Source organism: Carassius carassius, chromosome 19 (assembly GCF_963082965.1).
Source record: "Carassius carassius chromosome 19, fCarCar2.1, whole genome shotgun sequence".
NCBI lineage: Eukaryota > Metazoa > Chordata > Actinopteri > Cypriniformes > Cyprinidae > Carassius > Carassius carassius.
The window spans coordinates 21,120,514-21,140,770 of NC_081773.1; the positions used below are offsets into that span (position 1 = coordinate 21,120,514).

Consider the following 20,257-nt stretch of genomic DNA (forward strand, 5'->3'; position numbering starts at 1 on the left):
TTGACGGAATAAGAATTAAGAAGTTCCTTTGCCATTGCGCAAAAAAAGAAGAAAAAGAAAATGCAGTAGAAACTCTAGTACAGAGACTCAGTTTCATAGCTGTAAACCACATTAAAATGGAAATGAACAAATTAATGAAACAGGTAGTGTTAATTAAATAAGGCACATGAACTGATCGTAAACAACTCTTCCATAAAATCTGAATGACCATTTTTGGAGCATAAATGTCTTTTACATTGCTTTTTGGATACATAAAATAGAACAGACAGAACAACTATGTAAACATTTTCAGATCTTTTAGAGGTAAATGCAGAATGGGAGAATTTATATTAAAGGCCCCGTTCTTTGTGATCCCATGTTTTAAACTTTAGTTAGTGTGTAATGTTGTTGTTAGAGTATAAATAATATCTGTAAAATTCTAAAGCTCAAAGTTCAATGCCAAGCGAGATATTTTATTTAACAGAATTCGCCTACAAAAAACAACCCGTTTGGACTACATCCCTCTAGTTCCTGCAGTAATGACATCACTAAAACAGTTTTTTGACTAACCTCCGCCCACATGAACACACAAACAGGGGCGTGGTCTTGTTGTGCTCCGACGGAGAAGAGGAAGAGTTGCGTTTGTGTTTGTCGTCATGTCGTCGAAACGCTGTTATTTTCATCTCGGAGTCCAATCACCTTTGTTTGGGCTTCCCAGGGACGCTGTACTTGGAGATTAATGGTTACAATTTATGTTTAACTCGGTTCCCGAAAATTATAATCCACATGTAAAACTATGTGCAGCACATTTTGCTGAGGATAGCTTCCTCAATCTCAATCAGTTTAATGCTGGATTCGCACAAAGATTATTCTTGAAAGGTGGAGCAGTTCCCTCTTTTCTGGAGAAGGCGTTGTTTATGGACCACAACCGGTAAGTGTATTTTATTATTTAAGTTGGTGCGTTTAACAGTTTCTGTAACTTATTACACAAGGGGCAATGCTGTTTAGCTTTGTTAACTAGATGTTAGGGCGGTGCAAAAAAATCAAATGCGATTTTCATGCGCATCTCGTCAGTAAAAACACTCCTGTGATTATAAGTACATCTCCAGCACATGCTCCTGCCCACTTGCTTATCAAAACTAGCCCAATCACGTTACCAGGAGGGCAGCGCGCGCTCAGCTGCTGTCGAATCACAACACAGGAACCGCTGGCACAATCACAACTCGTTACGTATTTCTGAAGGAGGGACTTTATAGAACAAGGAAGTCATCAGCCCGTTTTTATGACAGTGAAAACAGCGGTATACAGATAGGTGAATTGTGTGAAAAATACTGTTTTTTTACACGCAAAACATAAACACATGTTATATTGCACACTGTAAACACAATCAAAGCTTCAAAAAAGCACGAAAAACGGGACCTTTAAAACTAATCAAGGGCATAAAAGACGGGAAAAAAAATGAAAACTAATGTCAATAATCCTACTGTAACAAAATGGTCAAATGTATATAAATAAATGAAAGTGAAGGTCGTGACATTTTGCTAAGTATGGTAACCCATACTCTGAATTGGTGCTCTGCATTTAACCCATCCAAGTGCACACACACAGCAGTGAGAAGTGAACACACACACCCAGAGCAGTGGGCAGCTGTATCCAGCTGCATGGGGAGCAACTGGGGGTTCAGTGCCTTGCTCAAGGGCACTTCAGCCATGGGTATTGAGGGTGGAAGAGGGTGCTTTTCATTCACCCCCCACCTACAACTCCTGCCAGCACTGAGACCCAAACCTGTGACCTTCGGGTTACAAGTCCAACTCTCTAACCATTAGGCCACAGCTGCCCCCCAATGAATAAGTAGGCCACACTTGTTCTTACACAATCCCTGTTTACCAAGGCACAGAAAGAGTTGTGCTTGCCCTCATAGTTCATGATACTCGCATATAACTTCTGTAATAGTAATTATTCTTCTGTAATTCTCTATTTTAATTTTACAAATATTCTCCCAGGCATCTGTTTTATACATAAATAATTTAATCTTTCTTTAATAAAACTGCAGCCTTGAGGTTGTTGCCTTCATTTATTAGTTTTTTAATAGTGTATCAAAAAAATGAAAATCCTGTCATCATTTACTGAGGGTGAGTAATTGATGTCAGGATTGTAATTTTTGGATGAACTAACCCGACTCAAATCCCTGATTGGAGTACAAGCAAATATGTTTGAATAGTTTTCACCTGTTAAACACTTGGGGTTGGCTCAGGATATTGCCAATAAAATAAAAAGAGCTACATTCACTGTTGGTGAATGGTGCTTTTGCATTTATAATAAGGCCAGCAAAATCATTATTAATATTTGAAAGCCAGACAGACAAGCAAATAATAGCTGAATGGATAGCCAAAGAGCTGATCTCAAAGACTAGGTCTCACCAGTTCCTTAATATACTGCTTGAGAAGTTTAGCCCCGCCTTCTCTTTCTCCTCACTGGACAGATGTGTGATAGGATGAAGTTAATCATGTTTGATATAATGTCAGGTGGCGGATGCAGCTGATGAGGATGATGGTGGGCGAGTGTCATCTCCCAGGCGTCCACCAGCTGGACGTTCAGACCTTTAAACATGGCTCGGAGCACTTTGTCAAGCTGTTGGGAGAACCAGTCGCTGTTGAACAAGCTGGACTCGGGGTCCAGTTTCTGGAGGTTGGCTGTGCGGATCAGCACCAAAGTCGCATGTTCTCGGTTCAGCAGTCGGATCACCGCCTTGCGGATGTGGCGTAGGCGCCGTATGTACACTTGCACTGGGAAAGTGCTGAAATGTGACCAGATGCTAATCAGGACCACCGTGTCCGAGCCCCCTCGTAAGCCATCCAGCTCATTTGAGATGTAGTGCATCTCAGCCGAGGACACAGATGTGAAGCGGATCGGTGGCCCATGGCAGCGGTATCTTAATAATATGTTGTGATTGCTGTCCACTGCCATGTACGGACCAACATTCTTCGGGCTATGAAAGTTGAATTCCTTAAACTCTGTATTTTGAGATACAGAGGGTGAGATGTAGGTTAGATAATAAATTCATGCCCACTCAGGAATAAAATGTGTAAAATACTTAATTGGCATGACAATTTATGAAAAACTCACCCTGGACTTAAAACAAATATCTGTACATCTGTTGTCTCCATCTGGCTACATTTTATGGAAGCTATTCAATATTACTATACTATATTTTGTTATTTTTTTCATGCTTTGCTTTTTTTTGACATTGGGTCAGCTGAAAAAGTTTTGGAGATGTGGTCAAAGCTAACGAAAATGACTAACAATCAATATAGCACCTTTAAAAAGAGTTACAAAACTATTACTGACCTGGAACATGGGCAATGAGATACTCGTACCACTGTCGCACAGTGGAGTCTCCATACATGTACACCATTTTCCCTCGAAGACACTGTGCTATGACTGAAGAGGCATTAAACTGATGCATGATGACACCATTCAAATGTCTCCATGATCCCTGGTAGTAGTACCCGGAAGGAGTGAATTCAAGGTGCATTCCTTTGGTTCGTACTAGAAGGAAAGAGGAAACAGAAGAAAAAATTATGCATGATGATGAGAGAAAGATAGAAAAATTATGATGAGAACTTAGAAATTAAACCTGCTAATACAGGTTTTTGTATATTTAAAATACCACCTTCCAAAAGTTTGGGGTCAGTAAGTTCACCCGAAAATGAAAATTCTGTCATTCACCCTCATGTATTTACCTTCGGAACACAAATTAAGATATTTATGAAATCCAAAAGCTTTCTGACGCTTCATAGACAGCAAAGCAACTACCACATTCAAAGCCAAAAAGGTATTATGGACATTGTTAAAATAGTACATGTGACATCAGTGATACAACCATCATTTTATGAAGCTACAAGAATACTTTTAGTGTGCAAAGAAAACAAAAACATTTTTCATAGTTGCTGTCTGTACGGGGTCAGAAAGCTCTTGGATTTTAGAAATATCTTAATTTGTGTTCCAAAGATGAACAAAAGATCTTATGGATTTGGAGCGACATGAGGGTGAGTAATTAATAACAGTGTTTTCATTGTTTGAGTGAACTAACCATTTAACACAATTTAACACTCAGCAAGAATGCATTAAACAAATCACAATTAATAAACATTTAAATAGTTACAAATGTGCCAAAATACCTTTAGCAGGTTGAACAGTCACATTGTCCACCCCTGCAGAATGTATTGGAATTTTGATATTTACTCCACTAGAACAAAACAAAATTAAAGTGTCATTCATGAAACTGAAATATTTATACTATATAGCCTATAATCTGCATTCTCTGCACAGTAGATGAACAGTGCTAAAGCACTACTCTAAATAGGTTTCACTTCTCACTCACCTTTGGAAGAACTGTGACTCATAAACAGTGAGAAGGTGTTTCTTATACCCCCCTTTTGAGTGGTTAATCCGTGTATCACAGTCCAACATCTTGGGCTTATAACAGAACCAGGGTTCTCCAGTCTGAGGATCTGTGTAGTTGCAAAGCGGCTGCTGTTTGTGCGGCAAACACAAATTACAAAGAGTGGTCTCCGAGAGGTACCCTGAACGGAAGAGGCTCTTGAAGAACACTCGGTCTGATTGTTCCGCTCTCAGTCTCCTGAGGACCATCACAGCTTCGCTGGAGTGAACCATGGTCAGTTCCACTTGGGCAACACCTGCCCAAAGCAGCGGGAAAAATACTGTGTAGTTTCCATTGTTGTGGTCATGTACCTGGCCAACCACGCCTGCCGCAAGTTCTGGCGTGTGGAGTCGCGCAACTAGAAAGTCTCCTCCATGTTTTTTGGGCTGACCCAAAAGGTTGTGCATCTGCACCTTCACTATCAGTTGCCCACCCACCTGCAGATCTCCAGGGTCTTGGATCGTATAATAGCTCTGTGCAGGATCGCTACTTTGACGTAACGGCAGTCCCAGGACCAATGGCTCTGGCCAGGCGATGGATTTGAGAAGATAGCTCTCCTCCCTGGCTTCCTCTGCAGTGGGCTCCTGGCCGAGGTGGGCACAGAAGGAGTAGTTAAACTCCACTGGTAGAAGAAATTCAGAGGTCTTCAATACTGACTGGATGCTGTTCTGAAGCTGATAGAAGGTAGATACTGTCTGACAGTTCCAGCTCTGCAGAAGATGAAACACAGAAGCTTTAATGTGACATTTTATTACAGAGAAGCATGAGAAGAGTTCAGAGGGCAACCTTCGAAAAAAAAGTTCATGATTATCAGATTTTAAATTACAAAACAAGCTTTTTACCTTTTTGACTCTTTTTTTTCTTACAGTAAGAACCTCAGATGTTTCTTCACAAACAAAATTGTAACATGGCAATGATTTGCTGTGTGCTAAATCTAATTATTAGAAAGTTATCCTTTATTTACATCCACAAACATATTATGTTTGTGCCCACAAAACCATTTCATTGTAGTATTATCTACTTCAAGGTAGCTAGAATATAAATGAAAAGAATGAGAGAAAAGTGAGAGAAGCAGAAATCATGATCACAATTAAAATATGATTTATCATGCAGCCCTATGAGTTTCCGTAAATCATTCGGTCATTTTACTGTTTATCGCTGTAAAGCTGCTGTAACACCATCTATATTGTATACAGCACTATAAAAATAAAGGTGACTTAACTTCTACTCACTTCCAATGAGGTGATATTCCACAGCAGGAATAAGAGTACTGACAAAGCCAGCAGAGTGAAGAATGGGACATATTTAGGAAAGTATTTCTCCATGGTTTCCTCTCTCGGTCATCCTCCTGTCCAGCACTACAGCTGATCATGGTAGGCCATTATTGCATGCTAATCAAATAAATCAGACCAAAATGCCATGTAAACAGCAGTATCCAAATACATTTATGATGGCTTTAGGTCAAATCAGACTCCCATTTAAACAATTAGAAATTAAAGTCGTTTTTACCCCCTGTAATCTGGCTCCGAATTGCAGGTGAAAATCAGTGGATTACTACATAAATATAAATTGATGACATTTAATATTTTAGCTTTCAGCACTATATATGTTAATCTTTCTTCATATAAAATATTGACAAAATCAAAAATTTGACGCTTGGGAAGTTCCTGAAATTTGGTTAATTTGACACAGAATGGCCCAGTTCTATTTCTGTTCATCTACCATCAGAGAGTGGATTTATATTTTCATTCAGCCATTTGCTGCAGTCAACTGTTAAAATAATCCTATGTTTTATGTAGCATACACTGTGTTGGAAATAGTGCGAATGTATGTGGGTGATCACGCAGACTGCCCATTCTAGGATACACAGGGGGGAAAAAATCATGAAATTGTTCTTGAAATTAGCTGACTTTCTGGAAATTATGTCAGAAATGTGGCCATGAAAATCATCAAACAGAAAGTACCTCTTGTTAAGTTAACTCAAATGACAGTCACATAGGATTTAGACAAAATTAGTGTTAAGGATATAAATCTGTTATAAATAAAACAATGTTCTTCTAAATTGTTATCAAATTACACTGAACAAAATGATAAATGCAACACTTTTGTTTTTGCCCCAATTTTTCATGAGCTGAACTCTAAGATCGAAAACTTTTTCTATGTACACAAAAGGCCTATTTCTCTCAAATACGGTTCACAAATCTATCTAAATCTGTGTTAGTAAGCACTTCTCCTTTGCCAAGATAATACATCCACCTCATAGGTGTGGCATATCAAGATTCTGATTAGACAGCATGATTATTTATATATAATTTTGTTTAGTGTATATTTGTGATGTATTTGTACATTACATTTTGCAATAATATTTTCTATTTGTAGCAATCTTTGTCGTCCCACTTTAGAAAAGGGTGTTTCAAAAGTGGGACAGCAGCTTTTGACTAATGTTGGACAGTCAAATATACTATGTAATTCAATTGATAACGTGCATTAAGAAAGTTTAATACCATGTAATTTTGTTAATTTTTGAGCTTATAATGCAGCAATATTATTTGTTTTAAGACCAAGATTCAAAACTTGGAGACTAGAAGACCATGGGATCCTGGACTGTGAAGACTCCATGACTGGCCATCATTTCTGTTATGTGTTTTTTTTTTACCATTACAATTCGCTTAACGCAAGCTTTTGAAAAAAAGTTTATAGAAGTAATAACCATTTTAAAAGACATTCCATGTTCCAAATTTTACATCTTTTTTATTGTTTATTAAATTATTTAGCTATCTTTAAGTTCAATTTACATTTTTGACTTGCATGGTTATTATTATTGTTGCTGCCAGACTTTTTTTTTTTAAATAGTTCATAAACAGAGTTGACCCTTTAAGTAACAGAATTGTAAAGTAACAGAATTGACAAAATTATCTGGTGGACTGTCGATTATGTTACACTATTGTCAGCATTGTTACTCTACCTTGGTATTAGCATTTGACAGTAAAAGAATTGACAATTTTATTTTATTTTGGGCAAAAACTCCCCTTGCTAGCATAAATGCTAAGAACATGGCACTAATGAATTCATGATTAAAAGACCTTTAAATAACCCAATGTGTGATCAGTAATAAATTTGGTGCTCCTTTGATATTGTGGGAACAGTGCTGATGTTCTTCAAAATAACTCTTGGGATAAGAAATTTTTACAATATTAATATTAAATATTAAATTTTTTTAAATATTAATTTTTTTATTAAATTTTTACAATATTATATATATATATATATATATATATATATATGTGTGTGTGTGTGTGTGTATATATATATATATATATATATATATATATATATATATATATATATATATATATATGCATATGCATATATAACTGCATGGGCGCCATATAGGGGGGGAAAGTTAGGACAATTCCAAGGGCCCCTGACTGAGGGGGCCCAACAAATAGGTAAAAACTAATTACATTTTTTTATTATATTATACACTATATAAACCATCATCATTGAGTATATTTCAAATAATAATAAAATTAATTATGTCTTTGATTTTACTTTTGGCAATAAAAGTTCAATATCACCACTGACCAAAAATAAAACATCCATATTGACCGACCACCCCCCTGTATCTGCATGAAATGGTTTGGTCCTGCCTTAGCGCACTCATCAGTGACGCACGTAACGAAGACAACGACGAAAAAAATTAATTAACGAACATTTTTTATGTGACTAAGACGAGACGTTGATGAGCTAAAAATAATATCTGATGACGAAATTATGACGAAATTTATGCAGCGTTTTCGTTAACTAGACGAGACTGGACTATAATGTTATTTGAGGACTATTGGACATTCAAAATGCATCCTATAGGCTATTGTCTTTCAAAATGTGCGTCCCTGTCATTGGATTGCGATCGGATAAGGACCGTTTGTATATCTAGTCAGTATAGATGAATAGACTAATAAAACGCGATCTGAAACAATGGGCTCAGCATCCGAAGGCGCAGGGATGAGGTTTCCAGACGTCCCGTTTTTCCCGGGAGTCACAATTCGTTGTCGATTAACTTTAAAGTTAGTGAAGGCGGGATAGGCGGAATCACGCTGATAGAAGTGCTCTCTCGCGCACGCGCCACTTCCTCAGTTCTCACATACAGCGCCCGATCAGTTCTCAGCGCTAAAATACACACAAAACTGTCCAAATGTTTATCGTGTGTAGAGCAGTGCTCGAATTGAGTCAAGTTTTATGGGGGGGTCCCCAAGTTTTTTTGGGCGGGGGGTTGGTTAGTCTCGCAATATACACTTTATACAAAATATACAATATATTTGATCATAATATGCATAAATATATACTATTTATTAAAAACGCTTGAATTCACATACATACATACATATATATATATATATATATATATATATATATATATATATATATATATATATATATATCTTCTTTTAAATTACTTACTTGAGTAATATGGATTTAGAGGATGACAAAGCAGCAGACTCAAAAGGGCAGCTATGGCAAATATACCAGGGCACTACATATAAGGCACTTGAACACCCGTAAAAGCAAGTGACTTCAAAATACATTGAAATGTCTCAAAAACAGTAGAAAATAATCAGATGGCTTCCAGTCTCACTGGATGGTATCACTGTCAGATTCAACAGTGGCACAGGGATAATTATTTCATAATGTCTCCGAAAGCAGTGAAAAGAGAGCAGTCAGTCATTTTATTTTTCAGGATTTTTTGATGAATAGAAAGTTCAAAAGAACAGCATTTATTTGAAACAGAATCTTCTGTTACATTATACATGTCTTTACTGTCACTTTTGATCAATTAAATGCAACCGTACTGAATAAAAGTATTAATTTCTTTCCCAACATTTTTTTATAAATTCTAACCACAAGCTTTTGAATGGTAGTGTATAATGCTACAAAAGTTTATATTTCAGATAAACTTTCTATTCATCAAACTAAATTTTTTTTTAAATACTGTAAATAACGGTTTTCAACATTGATATTAATCATAAATGTTTGTTGAGCATCAAATCATCATATTAGAAGGATTTCTGAAGGATCATGTGATGAACACTTGGAGTAACGATGGTGAAAATTCAGCTTTGATCACAGAAATAAATTATATTTTATTGTATTATTATTTTACATTGTAATAATATTTCATAATATTACTGTTTTTACTGTATTTTGGATCAAATCAATGCAGGCTTAGTGAACAGAAGAGACTCTTGAACTTTTGAATAGTGTACATCCAACAGAATGATTCTAGCTTTATTTACCAATGTAGTATTTACCCTAAAAACAACTGGATGATTGATGTGACAATGTTTGTTCCAAAAGGCTTGATTAAATGCATGAAACTTGTTTATTATAAATTGTGGCAAAACATGCTGTCAGCCTGTGTGTTGGTTGGGATTTTTCAACTATTTCAGCACATACGATTTTTAAATAGTTACGTCCAGTAGGTGGCGATAAAGCACTGTCATAAGTGAGTGAGTCAGCAGACTATTCAACCATTTCAGTGAAAAAGGCTGCTTTATTCATAAACAAACAATACTATGGCAATCAAAATAAATCATTTCTATTTCAAGAGTGAATCCCGCATAAATGCGTATGTAATTCCCAAAACTTTGCCGTGTTTATACAGCCTTTGGTCCTAGCAGCATGAAAAACAAGTCATATACAAATAAATACAAATTCTGAATGGATATTAGAAAGCATAGAAAGCGCACAACTAGCGCTCCCTTTATAATTACTAAAAATCTGTTATCCATCTTCATCGAGATCTCTAGCACTAGCACTCCTGTAGAACCAGGACTGTTAATTATGAAAAAAATAGTAATGTAAGCCTAAATGTTTCCAATATGCTAGGAATATAAAAGCCCCGACATGGAGTGGATAACTGTTAGATATAAAGTAGAAAGATATATAGCGAGAGACAATTACCCCTCAAAAAAGTCAGTAAGAAGCTTTCTCTTCCCGACTGCGAGTGGAGGTTTATTTTTCTCCATATTTTAAAAGCTAAAATTAGCTTCACCGGAGCGGCGCCAAACAAACAGTCCTGTCGACGATGTCATGCGCGCGCACAGCGCTCTTTAGGCGGGACGTTTACATTTTAAAGAGACATGACAACTAGCCTATAAACACACTTAAAATAAATTATTGTAAATAATCAATTCACGATATTTACTGTATCCTTTGCATGCATTTATTTTGATTTGTCATTATTATTTTTACTAAAATAAAAATATCCGAGGGACCCCCCTAATTCTATTTTTTACTTCTTATGGGGGGTCCCTAATACCTTATGGGGGGTCCCGGATCCCCCCAGCCCCCCCTCAATTCGAGCACTGGTGTAGAGTATCTCTCGTAAATACAGTAGGTTATGGATTAAGTGAATGTGAACAGGTGTGTGAAAACTGAATGTGTGTCAGTATTTCATGCATACCTTCCGTCTTAAAAGGACAGCATTCCAAATTAAATACCTGTCATTAATTTTAACTAACAAAAGACGTTAAATAAATGTATACATGTTGAGTAAAACAGTATCTGGAAAATGAGTTTAATTTTTAATCTCTATTGTATTTGTCTTATTTTGCTTCTTTAATATATATATAGGCCTATATATATATATATATATATATATATATATATATATATATATATATATATGCAGGGCCGTTTCTAGGCATAGGCAAACTAGGCGGTCGCCTAGGGCGCAAACAGCTGGGGGGCGCCAGTGAGAGCCCCCGCCCCACCAAGAGTTTATTTTATATATATATATATATATATATATATATATATATATATATATATATATATATATATATATATATATATATATTATATTATATTATTAATATTATTATTTCAAGGTCATATCATATTTTCATTCATTATGATTACTTGCGATTATCTGAGTAAGTCTCATTGGTGGTGATAGTGGCCGCTGCCGTTAGAGACATGTTAAAGTCGCCTTTCAACGTCGTCATCCGTGGTTAAAGTTACTTGAAGTGAATGTTTGAGTTTCATCATCATGAAAAGGTCAAAGCCATCAGGGGCTCAGTATCGCAAGAAGAAAAAAGAAGATGAGAAAAAGAAAGCAAAATATACAGCTATGTTACAAATTGTTCCACTACAAGCTCCATCACCACTACGAGCAAAACATGACACTGTGACTGCATTATTAGCACCACGGCACGGATTTACGTCATGCTCATTTCAGCAGTGGAATATTATAGCAGGGTTTTTCCTGCATTGAAATTTATTTGGCGGCCGCAAAAAAGCTTATTTTTGTCCCGTCAAAAGCCTTATTTGATCGGTGAATGAATCTCAGGGTTGCCAGTTTGGGTGACTTGGGTCTGAGATCGGTCTGATTATAATTTCACAAAGTCATCTGAAGCCATTCCATAGCTTAATGTGAGGGACAGAAGACTATTTACATCATTAAATTAAAGTATACGGAAACCTCGTTTTCCCTCCTCCGCGGCTGTCAATCGTTCTCCATAAACAGGGATGTTTCCAGGCAGATGTCCTATGATGACATTATTGACACTTTTGCAGCTATTAAGTCTAGACGTGTCCACTTTTAAAGCTATCGAAAATAGTAAACATGCTCAAATATGCCATGGTCAATTGCCATGGTCAAAAGTCCTTGGTTACCAGTTACTTCCCTTGAACATGGATGTGCATGGTTTTTTTACTGAAAAGGTTACTGTGTATTATTGTATAGCTAATATGTAGCTGATAACGTAACATTGTCATGTTATAGTCATTTAGTTTTTTACCACTGTGTTAATGACTTAGCATCATTCCAGGGACTTCACTCTATTACAACTTGATGAACCACTGAAACGATTTTGGAAACATTATTTTAAGGTAAAAAATGTTACATAGTGTTGCTTTAAGGACATTTTTATGGTGTCTTTTAATCTTGCATCAGTTAGTGAACTGCATACTGTATGCAGACTTGCATTTACAAATCACCAGCAGTGAATATTGTGCTAGTACTAGAATTTAACTACAAGCAGCAAGACAGTTGCAAGCCTTTGATTAGAGTTATGTTAAGCTTTTGATGGGACAGTTAGATCCTAGAGATGTGGTGACAACAGCTGCGCAGAGGGGGCCCAATTAGATTTTTTTGTCATGGGGCCCAAAATTCCTGGCAGCGCCCCTGTATAACTGTAGTATATAACTGCCTTCTCATTTTGAAACACCACCGCAAGCCACTGAGTATATACAGTATATATAAACAGTTAAGTAAGGCGATATTGTTAACGGTCTCCGTCTTGCTTCATCCACTGTGCAGCACCCAACATCATGTGTTACAATATTTCAAGGTGGAATAGGATCTGTGTCCATATACATTCTCGTGCATTTCGAAAGCATACCCATTTCATCTCTATGACAAACAGCTTGCTTTAGAGGCCGAAATGTTAAACGGCGAGTCAGCTATATTTTGGTTTAAGACTAATTCGGATGCTGTTTGATGCCACGGCATGTACACAATGCACAACGAGTGAACATTTAATACGTGTATTTGTATAATGTCGAAAGAAAGCATCATTCACCCACCTTCTGAACTGATGCTCCAGTCCCGACGTGCTGCTGCCGCCGACCGCTTGATGTTATTATCCGTCATGATGGCCGCATCATAGCCAACAGTCAGTCTAAAAATTTACGAAACGGACAGGAGCAGATTAGATTAGAGGACAACCAGTAGGGACTATGTCGAGCTGCGTTTGCAACGATCAAATACACGAGCACGGCACGCATGACCATCGTTTCTGCCCCAGCTGTGAAAACAGGAGGACAAAAAAACCCGGAAAACAGATTATGATGATTTTATGTTATCACATAGCCTATTGGGCTTCAATATTAAATAATCGTACATTTATTATAAAATATAGTTTTTCTTGTACCGTTTCGTTTACAAAAATGGTTATGTTGCATTTACAAATAAGGAGTCTCACGTGGTTTAACACAAGCCTCGCATTACAATGAGAGCTTTTTTGATTTGCAAGCATGCACAACATACAGTCATCTAGTCATAGTTGGGGGCGGAGTCGGCGTGGGGGAAAACACAGCGAACATCGTGTATTTGAATGACAAAAATGCACATATTGAGCGCTCATTCCCAGAGACGTGTAGAACAATTCTAGTCTCTTTTAACTTTAATATTCATATACACTAGTCCATGTCGATATTTGATTCATTTTACAGCCCTATTGTAGATGTATTCATTCAAAAATAGTCATATTCCGTGACGTTCTGCTTTATACAGCCAGGTCCTTTTGTGACTGGATTCTGCTATTCAATCCGTGTCGCTTCAAAAAACACAGGCGGGGTGAATTTATGAATGAAAGTGTAAAAGGTCAGACACAAAACCTAGTTGTTACGTATTCACACGCTTTTTTAAGTGGGTATACGGAAATACTTGGTCTTTTCTAGTGGTATCACGTAGACACATCGTAGCAGACGCGTTTCATTTGAGTTTATGTTCGACACTAGGCTAACGTTACATAGTTTTGCTTCAGGTAGAATGATAAGGCTAATTATATATGCATGCCACTTTCTAAAACAACCTTACACAGTTTTGATAACGTTATAATGAACACAATGTTAACGTAGCTGCAGAGGTGGAAAGTAACGAATTACATTTACTCGCGTTACTGTAATTGAGTAGCTTTTTTGTGTACTTCTACTTTTTTAAGTATTTTTTTTAATCTGTAATTTTACTTTTACTTAAGTATATGTAGTTTGAAGTATTGTACTTCGCTACATTTTAAAACACATTAATTACTGAGTAAAAAAAAATCGCTCCCTGGAAGCTATGTCAGTAAATAATGGGCAGGAGGGCAAACTGGCGCTAAAATCACAAGAAAGATGCAGACGGACAAAACAGGCGTTAGTGGTGCAGACACCGCTGAAAACGAAACCCCGTCATATTCTGAAGTTGAACTTGAAGGAAATGAAGTGAACCCCTGCCCATATTTATACTCTATTATGCTGTGTATGCTGTGCTTGCCTAGGGAGACCAAACTAGCAGTTTATAAAATCTCGACAAGACATCAACCCCACGTAATGTAAAAAAAAAACCAACGGTCAAATATGTACTATTGTGTATTATGTATTGTGTTAATCAGCTACAAGTCGGCTGACTCGATTTTCTTCTCATACATTCCCGCAGCGTCACAGTGCATTTCCCTAAAGAAGCCGAGCGACTTCAATGGGGCTTTCTTTGAACAGTTTTTTTCTGTGCTCCGAAGCTAGACGGTCATTGGATAAATGCTGCGATTATGTCCCGCCCACGGACGCTCAGCGTCTCTGGAGGTGAATGAAGACTGGGCTTCCGCGTGATGATTGGAGGATCTGTCGATCTCCTTTTGACTGACAGCGGTCTGCACCATAAGAAGTCGGTGAAGCTGTTTCACGCTCAGTCCCATGATCGCGGATTTCTCAAGTGTATTCGAAAGACAAACTGCGGCAATATTTCTTGATATTTGTAAAATGCAGAACCACCACAAAATTGAATTGGTAACTAAGATTGAAAATGTGCGCGCGCACGCACGCACACACACACACACACACACACACACACACACACACACACACACACACACACACACACACACACACACTATAGCCATCTAGTGGTTAAAGTGATTTATTACAATTTTTAAACTGAATTTCCCCAAAAATGGGCAAAAATCTTACATTAAACCTTATAAAATTATCCATGGTATCCCCATGTATGAAAGTTAGAAATCTGGGTCTTTTATGAAGTGAATTTTACCTGAAATGCTTTTTTCTTTTTTTGTAAAAAAAAAAAAGCCTATTTAAATAAATATTTATTTATTTATAGAAATGTAAAAGATTTAAATCCTCCAAAAACTGTACAAAGTTTAGTAAAAACATAAATGAACAGAGTAAAATTATATTTGTAAAAAATGTAAATATTTTACTATTACAAAATGAAATGTTATTGTCTGGGGTCAAAAAGACCCCGAGTGTCACTACAAATGAAGACCATCAGAGGGTTATAATGTAGGCCGAAAATGAGCTTCCCCTCTTTGAAAGACCAGCAGCCGCCAATGATATATATATATATATATATATATATTTATATATTTATATTTATATTTATTAAATATATATTTATATTTATATATATATATTTATATATATATATATATTTTTTTTTTTTTTTACAACAGGACAGCAAACTAAGAGACTTGCGTTTTAGACACCATATTGCCGGTTTTTGCTCTATTTCTACAACAAAAATGTATTCCAAACACAGCCACCAAAGCAAAATTTTGCATCTCTGAGCAACATGACAGTGTTTCGTTTCTGAATGAATCAACCGTTTAAATGATTTGGTTCAATCGCAATGACTCACTTATTAACAGTGACTTGCTGACACATACTGGCCATTTTAATTTCACATTTAAAGTATCTTTTGATTTTTTTTTTTTATAATTAAGTTTTTATAATTTCAAATGAGCATTCAACATTTTATGTCTGGCATATCAAAACATTATTCATGCATTTGTAACTGCAGGTTAAATGCATTCTTGTCCTGCACTAAACAGTGTGTAAATACATCTAAATGCCACGTCCGATGAAGCTTTTGCATTTCCTCTGTATTGAAAAGATGAGTTTGTTGATAATGATTTGCCTGGTAACAGCCCAAATGTTTTATTATTCTAAATAACTGATTCCTTTAATTAAAAACAACTAGTTTGAGATTAATAGACCTATCCCAGGGGTGTCAAACTCAGTTCCTGGAGGGCCGTAGCCCTGCAGAGTTTAGTTCTAACCCTGCTCCAGCACACATATCATGTAGTTTTCAAATAAACCTAAATGATTAGATTAGCTGGATCAGGTGTGTTTAATTAGGGTTATATCTAAACTGTGCAGGACTGTGGCCCTCCAGGAACTGAGTTTGACACTCTTGGCCTGTCCCATTTTGACTCCCTCCCACTGTTAAAATGTAACTAAGTAATTTTTACTCTGAGTAAAGTTTAAATGAGCTACTTTTTACTTTTACTTGAGTAGATTTTTAGACTGGTACTTTTACTTGTACTTAAGTAAAATTTCATTAATGTAATGGTACTTTTACTTGAGTAGAATATTTTTGTACTCTTTCCACCTCTGCGTAGCTGTGATGAAAGGCATACTGCACACACACACACAGTCTTGGGATTCCACAACTTCCCTTGATCATCCTCACAACGTATTGCTTGTAGCCATTTTGTCCTCCTTTCCGGTTCTGTATGTTTATTAGGAAGGATGTAGAACTTTAATTCATAATTTGTTAGTTTATTGGAGGTACAGAAAACGACACAGCAACTCTTCGGCATGATTGTCCCATGTATTTCAATTAGCGCCAAGGCAATGTTTTCCCCTTTCCCCCACGGGCTAAATTCACATCACGTGACGGGGCGTTCCCGGGGGGTCGTTCTCAGACCAACCTGGGGGGGGGGGGGGGGGGGGTAATTTTCAATTCAATCTCTTGAGTATGTCTTTAAGATAGAGGACCAATCCAACGATCAGTGACAGAAGCACCGAGAAGAACGAAGGTGTCACACGATTTAAGTCTTTTAAATACGGCACGAAAAAAACACAAATATGGAGTCAATATAATGCCGAATATATATGCAAAATAATAAAGTTTTGCAAAAGAAAATAAAGTTTTGAAAATTAAAAATTAAAGTAATGAGAAAAATAAATGTGCTTTTTGCAAACAAAAATAAAAAATGCAAAACGCAAATGAAACACCGTGAAAGAAATTATTTTGCAATATATATTTTCCATGTCATATCTACTAATTTATTTGCAACATAGCTTTTATTACATTCTTTGTTTACATTAGTTCAGAGTGACGTCACTTCCAGGGAGGCATGTTGTACACGCCCCCGTCCCTGTGCTCCACCCCCACGTCAAAATAGTGCCAAAAAGCGAGACCTGCAGAAACGTGAAGTGCAAACAGGGGGGCAGGGTTTCATATTTTTTTGAAGCATCCCTGGGCGCCGCCATTGGCTAATGGACCCCCACCTGCTGCTAGCATTCCATTGACTCCCATTCATTTTGGCGTCACTTTGACAGCGAATAACTTTACATCTGAGGCGTTTAAAGACTGCATTTGTCCATTCATTATTTCTAAAGAAACACGAAAATTTATAAACGGCTCCATTACCTTGTATCTTACGTTATGGACCCGTAGAAGCAGTTTTTGTAAAAAATAGGCAAACGATTGCATCATAACTTGCGACTCTGTCGCACAGTAGAGAAATTACCATATGGACAGGAGGAGAAGCTCGCAGACAATATTTACTGTCTATGGGGCAATCGGGGGGACGTGGAGGCATAAAGTCAAGGGAGATAATTAATCAGAATACTTACCAAAATTTGCTCCTGTTCACACTCGCCTTCTCTGCAAGATTTGGTGGGTGATTCAGATTTTTCCAGAATAATATTGACAAACATTCACCTCAGACACAACCCACCGTTCACCAAAACAAGACTCTTAACTTCCTATTTTGAAGTTCGTTCCAGTTTGTTTGTTTGTTTGTTTTTTTGAAAAACATTTGTTCAAATTGGTAAATACAGTCAGCACAAAAATATCAAAAAGCAAATTAAGTTCAGGATTGGGTCAAAAGAAAAAAATTTAAACAAAAAATACAGACACTAAACTAAAGGTTTTCTACACCTTTTGTATTTAATTATGAGGTTCAAATACTTCATTTTGGTGACCTTTTATGCAATAATTTGTGCTGGATAAGTTTATCTGCTGGTATAGACATACCAAGACAAACAAAGTACTTTAAAAATGTTTTTTTATATTAATAACAAAACAGTAACTATAGTTTCACATGTTTTATATTTATGATTTGAAGCAGTTTAGCCTAGCCTATAACATAAATTACAAATATCTTGGTGTTTTTATAATTTTGTGGTTTATAGATCTTAGATATAAAATTCACTGTATATCAGCAACAACCTCAACTACCTTCTGCTCCAGTGGGGTTGACTACTGTTAGCTATCAAATGTTATAGGTTATGTAGTTAATATAACAACCTTACCCTGTTTGCCAGTTTTTTTGAACATATGGTCAATATTCTGCGACAATGACGCTGCTGTCTGCTTTCTCTTCCGTCTCTCCTGCTCTTTTCGCCCCATACTCACTATTTGGTTGTACCACCTGACATAAAAACAGTCAAAACACCTTTTATTTTTAAACTTTGTCAATGACTAAACACTCCAATTTCATTCATTAGATGTATGTACATCCAACTTCAGATAGATTGGTGTAAAAAAATTCTGAACATTTTAGTAACTAAGCAGAATTGTGTTAGGTTTAGTAACAACATGTTTAATTGTTATTGTTTACATGGTACAATTTCTGGTTAGCCACGTTTTTTGTGCTTGACAAATTTGATGATTTCAGTTCAGTGCTTGTGATTTGATTCAATATTGACTCATTTGGATAAATATTAGGTAGGCTTCACAAGATATGGGCATAAATCTTTCTCAAGACAAAAAAAAAACCCTCACCTAATCATCCCTATCAGCTGGTAGTAATTTTTAGGTTACATATAACTCAAATGAAATATATTGCGTTTTATTATTATAACTGTATTTAATGATAAGTAAAAATATAACAAATATGTAATATAGCAGGCCTAAAGATAATTAGCTAAATATTCTCTATAGCTCTTTCTTTCTAGTCAACTAACCTGCTACATATATGGTAATTAAATGGCTTTCCCGAGGTAAATGTTATGTGACATAATTGTTCTCCAGCAGTTTTATTGACCTCTTTGCTCATTGAAAAAACCTGATTGATCGATATGAGGAGGAATATACATTTGGGTAAATAATGTATTTTTCAACATTCTTCATTCGTGTTTATTTATAAGCTAGAGATGTTTATTCATGTTTATTTATAAGCTAGAGATGTTTATTTGTGTTTATTTATAAGCTAGAGATGATCGGTTCACGTGCCACTAGGGATCTGTCACGTAACATTTACAAGCACCAAAACTTACTGCTTGAATTTTGTAATAAAATTGACAGAATCTGAGAGCTGAGATTATTTTTTATAACATAAGTATCCTGTATCCAGCTCTGTCTTGTCTGTCGTTCTCCGTGTCTGACCATGTTAACTGTACAAAACTGTAAATAAGCAATTTAATCCCAAGCACCATACCATGCAGTTACTGACACTGCATGATTTCTGATATTTATTATTAATTTCACAAAAGTTATTATAGGCTACTTATATTAAATACTGAGCAAGAAGTTACTTTTATAGAAGTTTAATAATATTACACCATTAACTCTGGATTAAAGAATTACAGCAGCTTTTCATTAGGGTAAAAACAAAAAAGAATTTAATAATTCTAATAAACTTTAACTGCATAAAAGCATGACTTCAGTAATCAAGAGCCTGCATTATAATAGAATATTCATATTTTTAAATGCATTTGAAGTATATTCAAATATGTATTAGTATTTGTTTCCGTCCTTTATTTATTAATAAATAATTTATTTATTCCAATTGCTCTAACCCCAGCAAAACATTTATGGGGGCCCTAATAATTCTCATATTCTAGGGCCAGAAAGAAGACCTCATAATAATAAAACTATTTAAAGTAAACCCCCTTAAGGCAGCTGTATATGCTCAAAAGTTGCTTCTGGAAACCTGTTTGCTTTGAGTTCATATCTGGTGTTAATGTATTATTATTGAGAGCGTATTATTATTGTTAGAAATATGTCACAATAAAATCGTCAGCAATTTCCGGTTCATGCAG

At 36.1% G+C, this 20,257-nt stretch overlaps 1 protein-coding gene across 1 annotated transcript; it reads right to left on the reverse strand.

Annotated features, from left to right (window-relative positions):
• Positions 1-1,619: 1,619 nt before the first annotated feature.
• On the reverse strand, positions 1,620-13,227 carry nxpe3 (neurexophilin and PC-esterase domain family, member 3). Its single transcript, XM_059500263.1, has 6 exons — positions 13,013-13,227; positions 5,656-5,814; positions 4,364-5,133; positions 4,161-4,228; positions 3,328-3,528; positions 1,620-2,993 (listed from the first exon to the last, which is right to left on the reverse strand). Exons 2-6 carry the CDS (start codon positions 5,746-5,748, stop codon positions 2,428-2,430), a joined length of 1,698 nt encoding a protein of 565 aa, XP_059356246.1. The 5' UTR covers positions 5,749-5,814; positions 13,013-13,227; the 3' UTR covers positions 1,620-2,427.
• Between the last annotated feature and the right edge of the window lie 7,030 nt (positions 13,228-20,257).

Coding starts and splice junctions, on each gene's coding strand:
- nxpe3 (XM_059500263.1), bottom strand. CDS start 5,748: ATGGAGAAATACTTTCCTAAATATGTCCCATTCTTCACTCTGCTGGCT. Junction 4,229..4,363: donor GAGTCACAGTTCTTCCAAAG/GTGAGTGAGAAG, acceptor GTTTTGTTCTAG/TGGAGTAAATATCAAAATTC. Junction 3,529..4,160: donor GACTGTTCAACCTGCTAAAG/GTATTTTGGCAC, acceptor CTTTCCTTCTAG/TACGAACCAAAGGAATGCAC.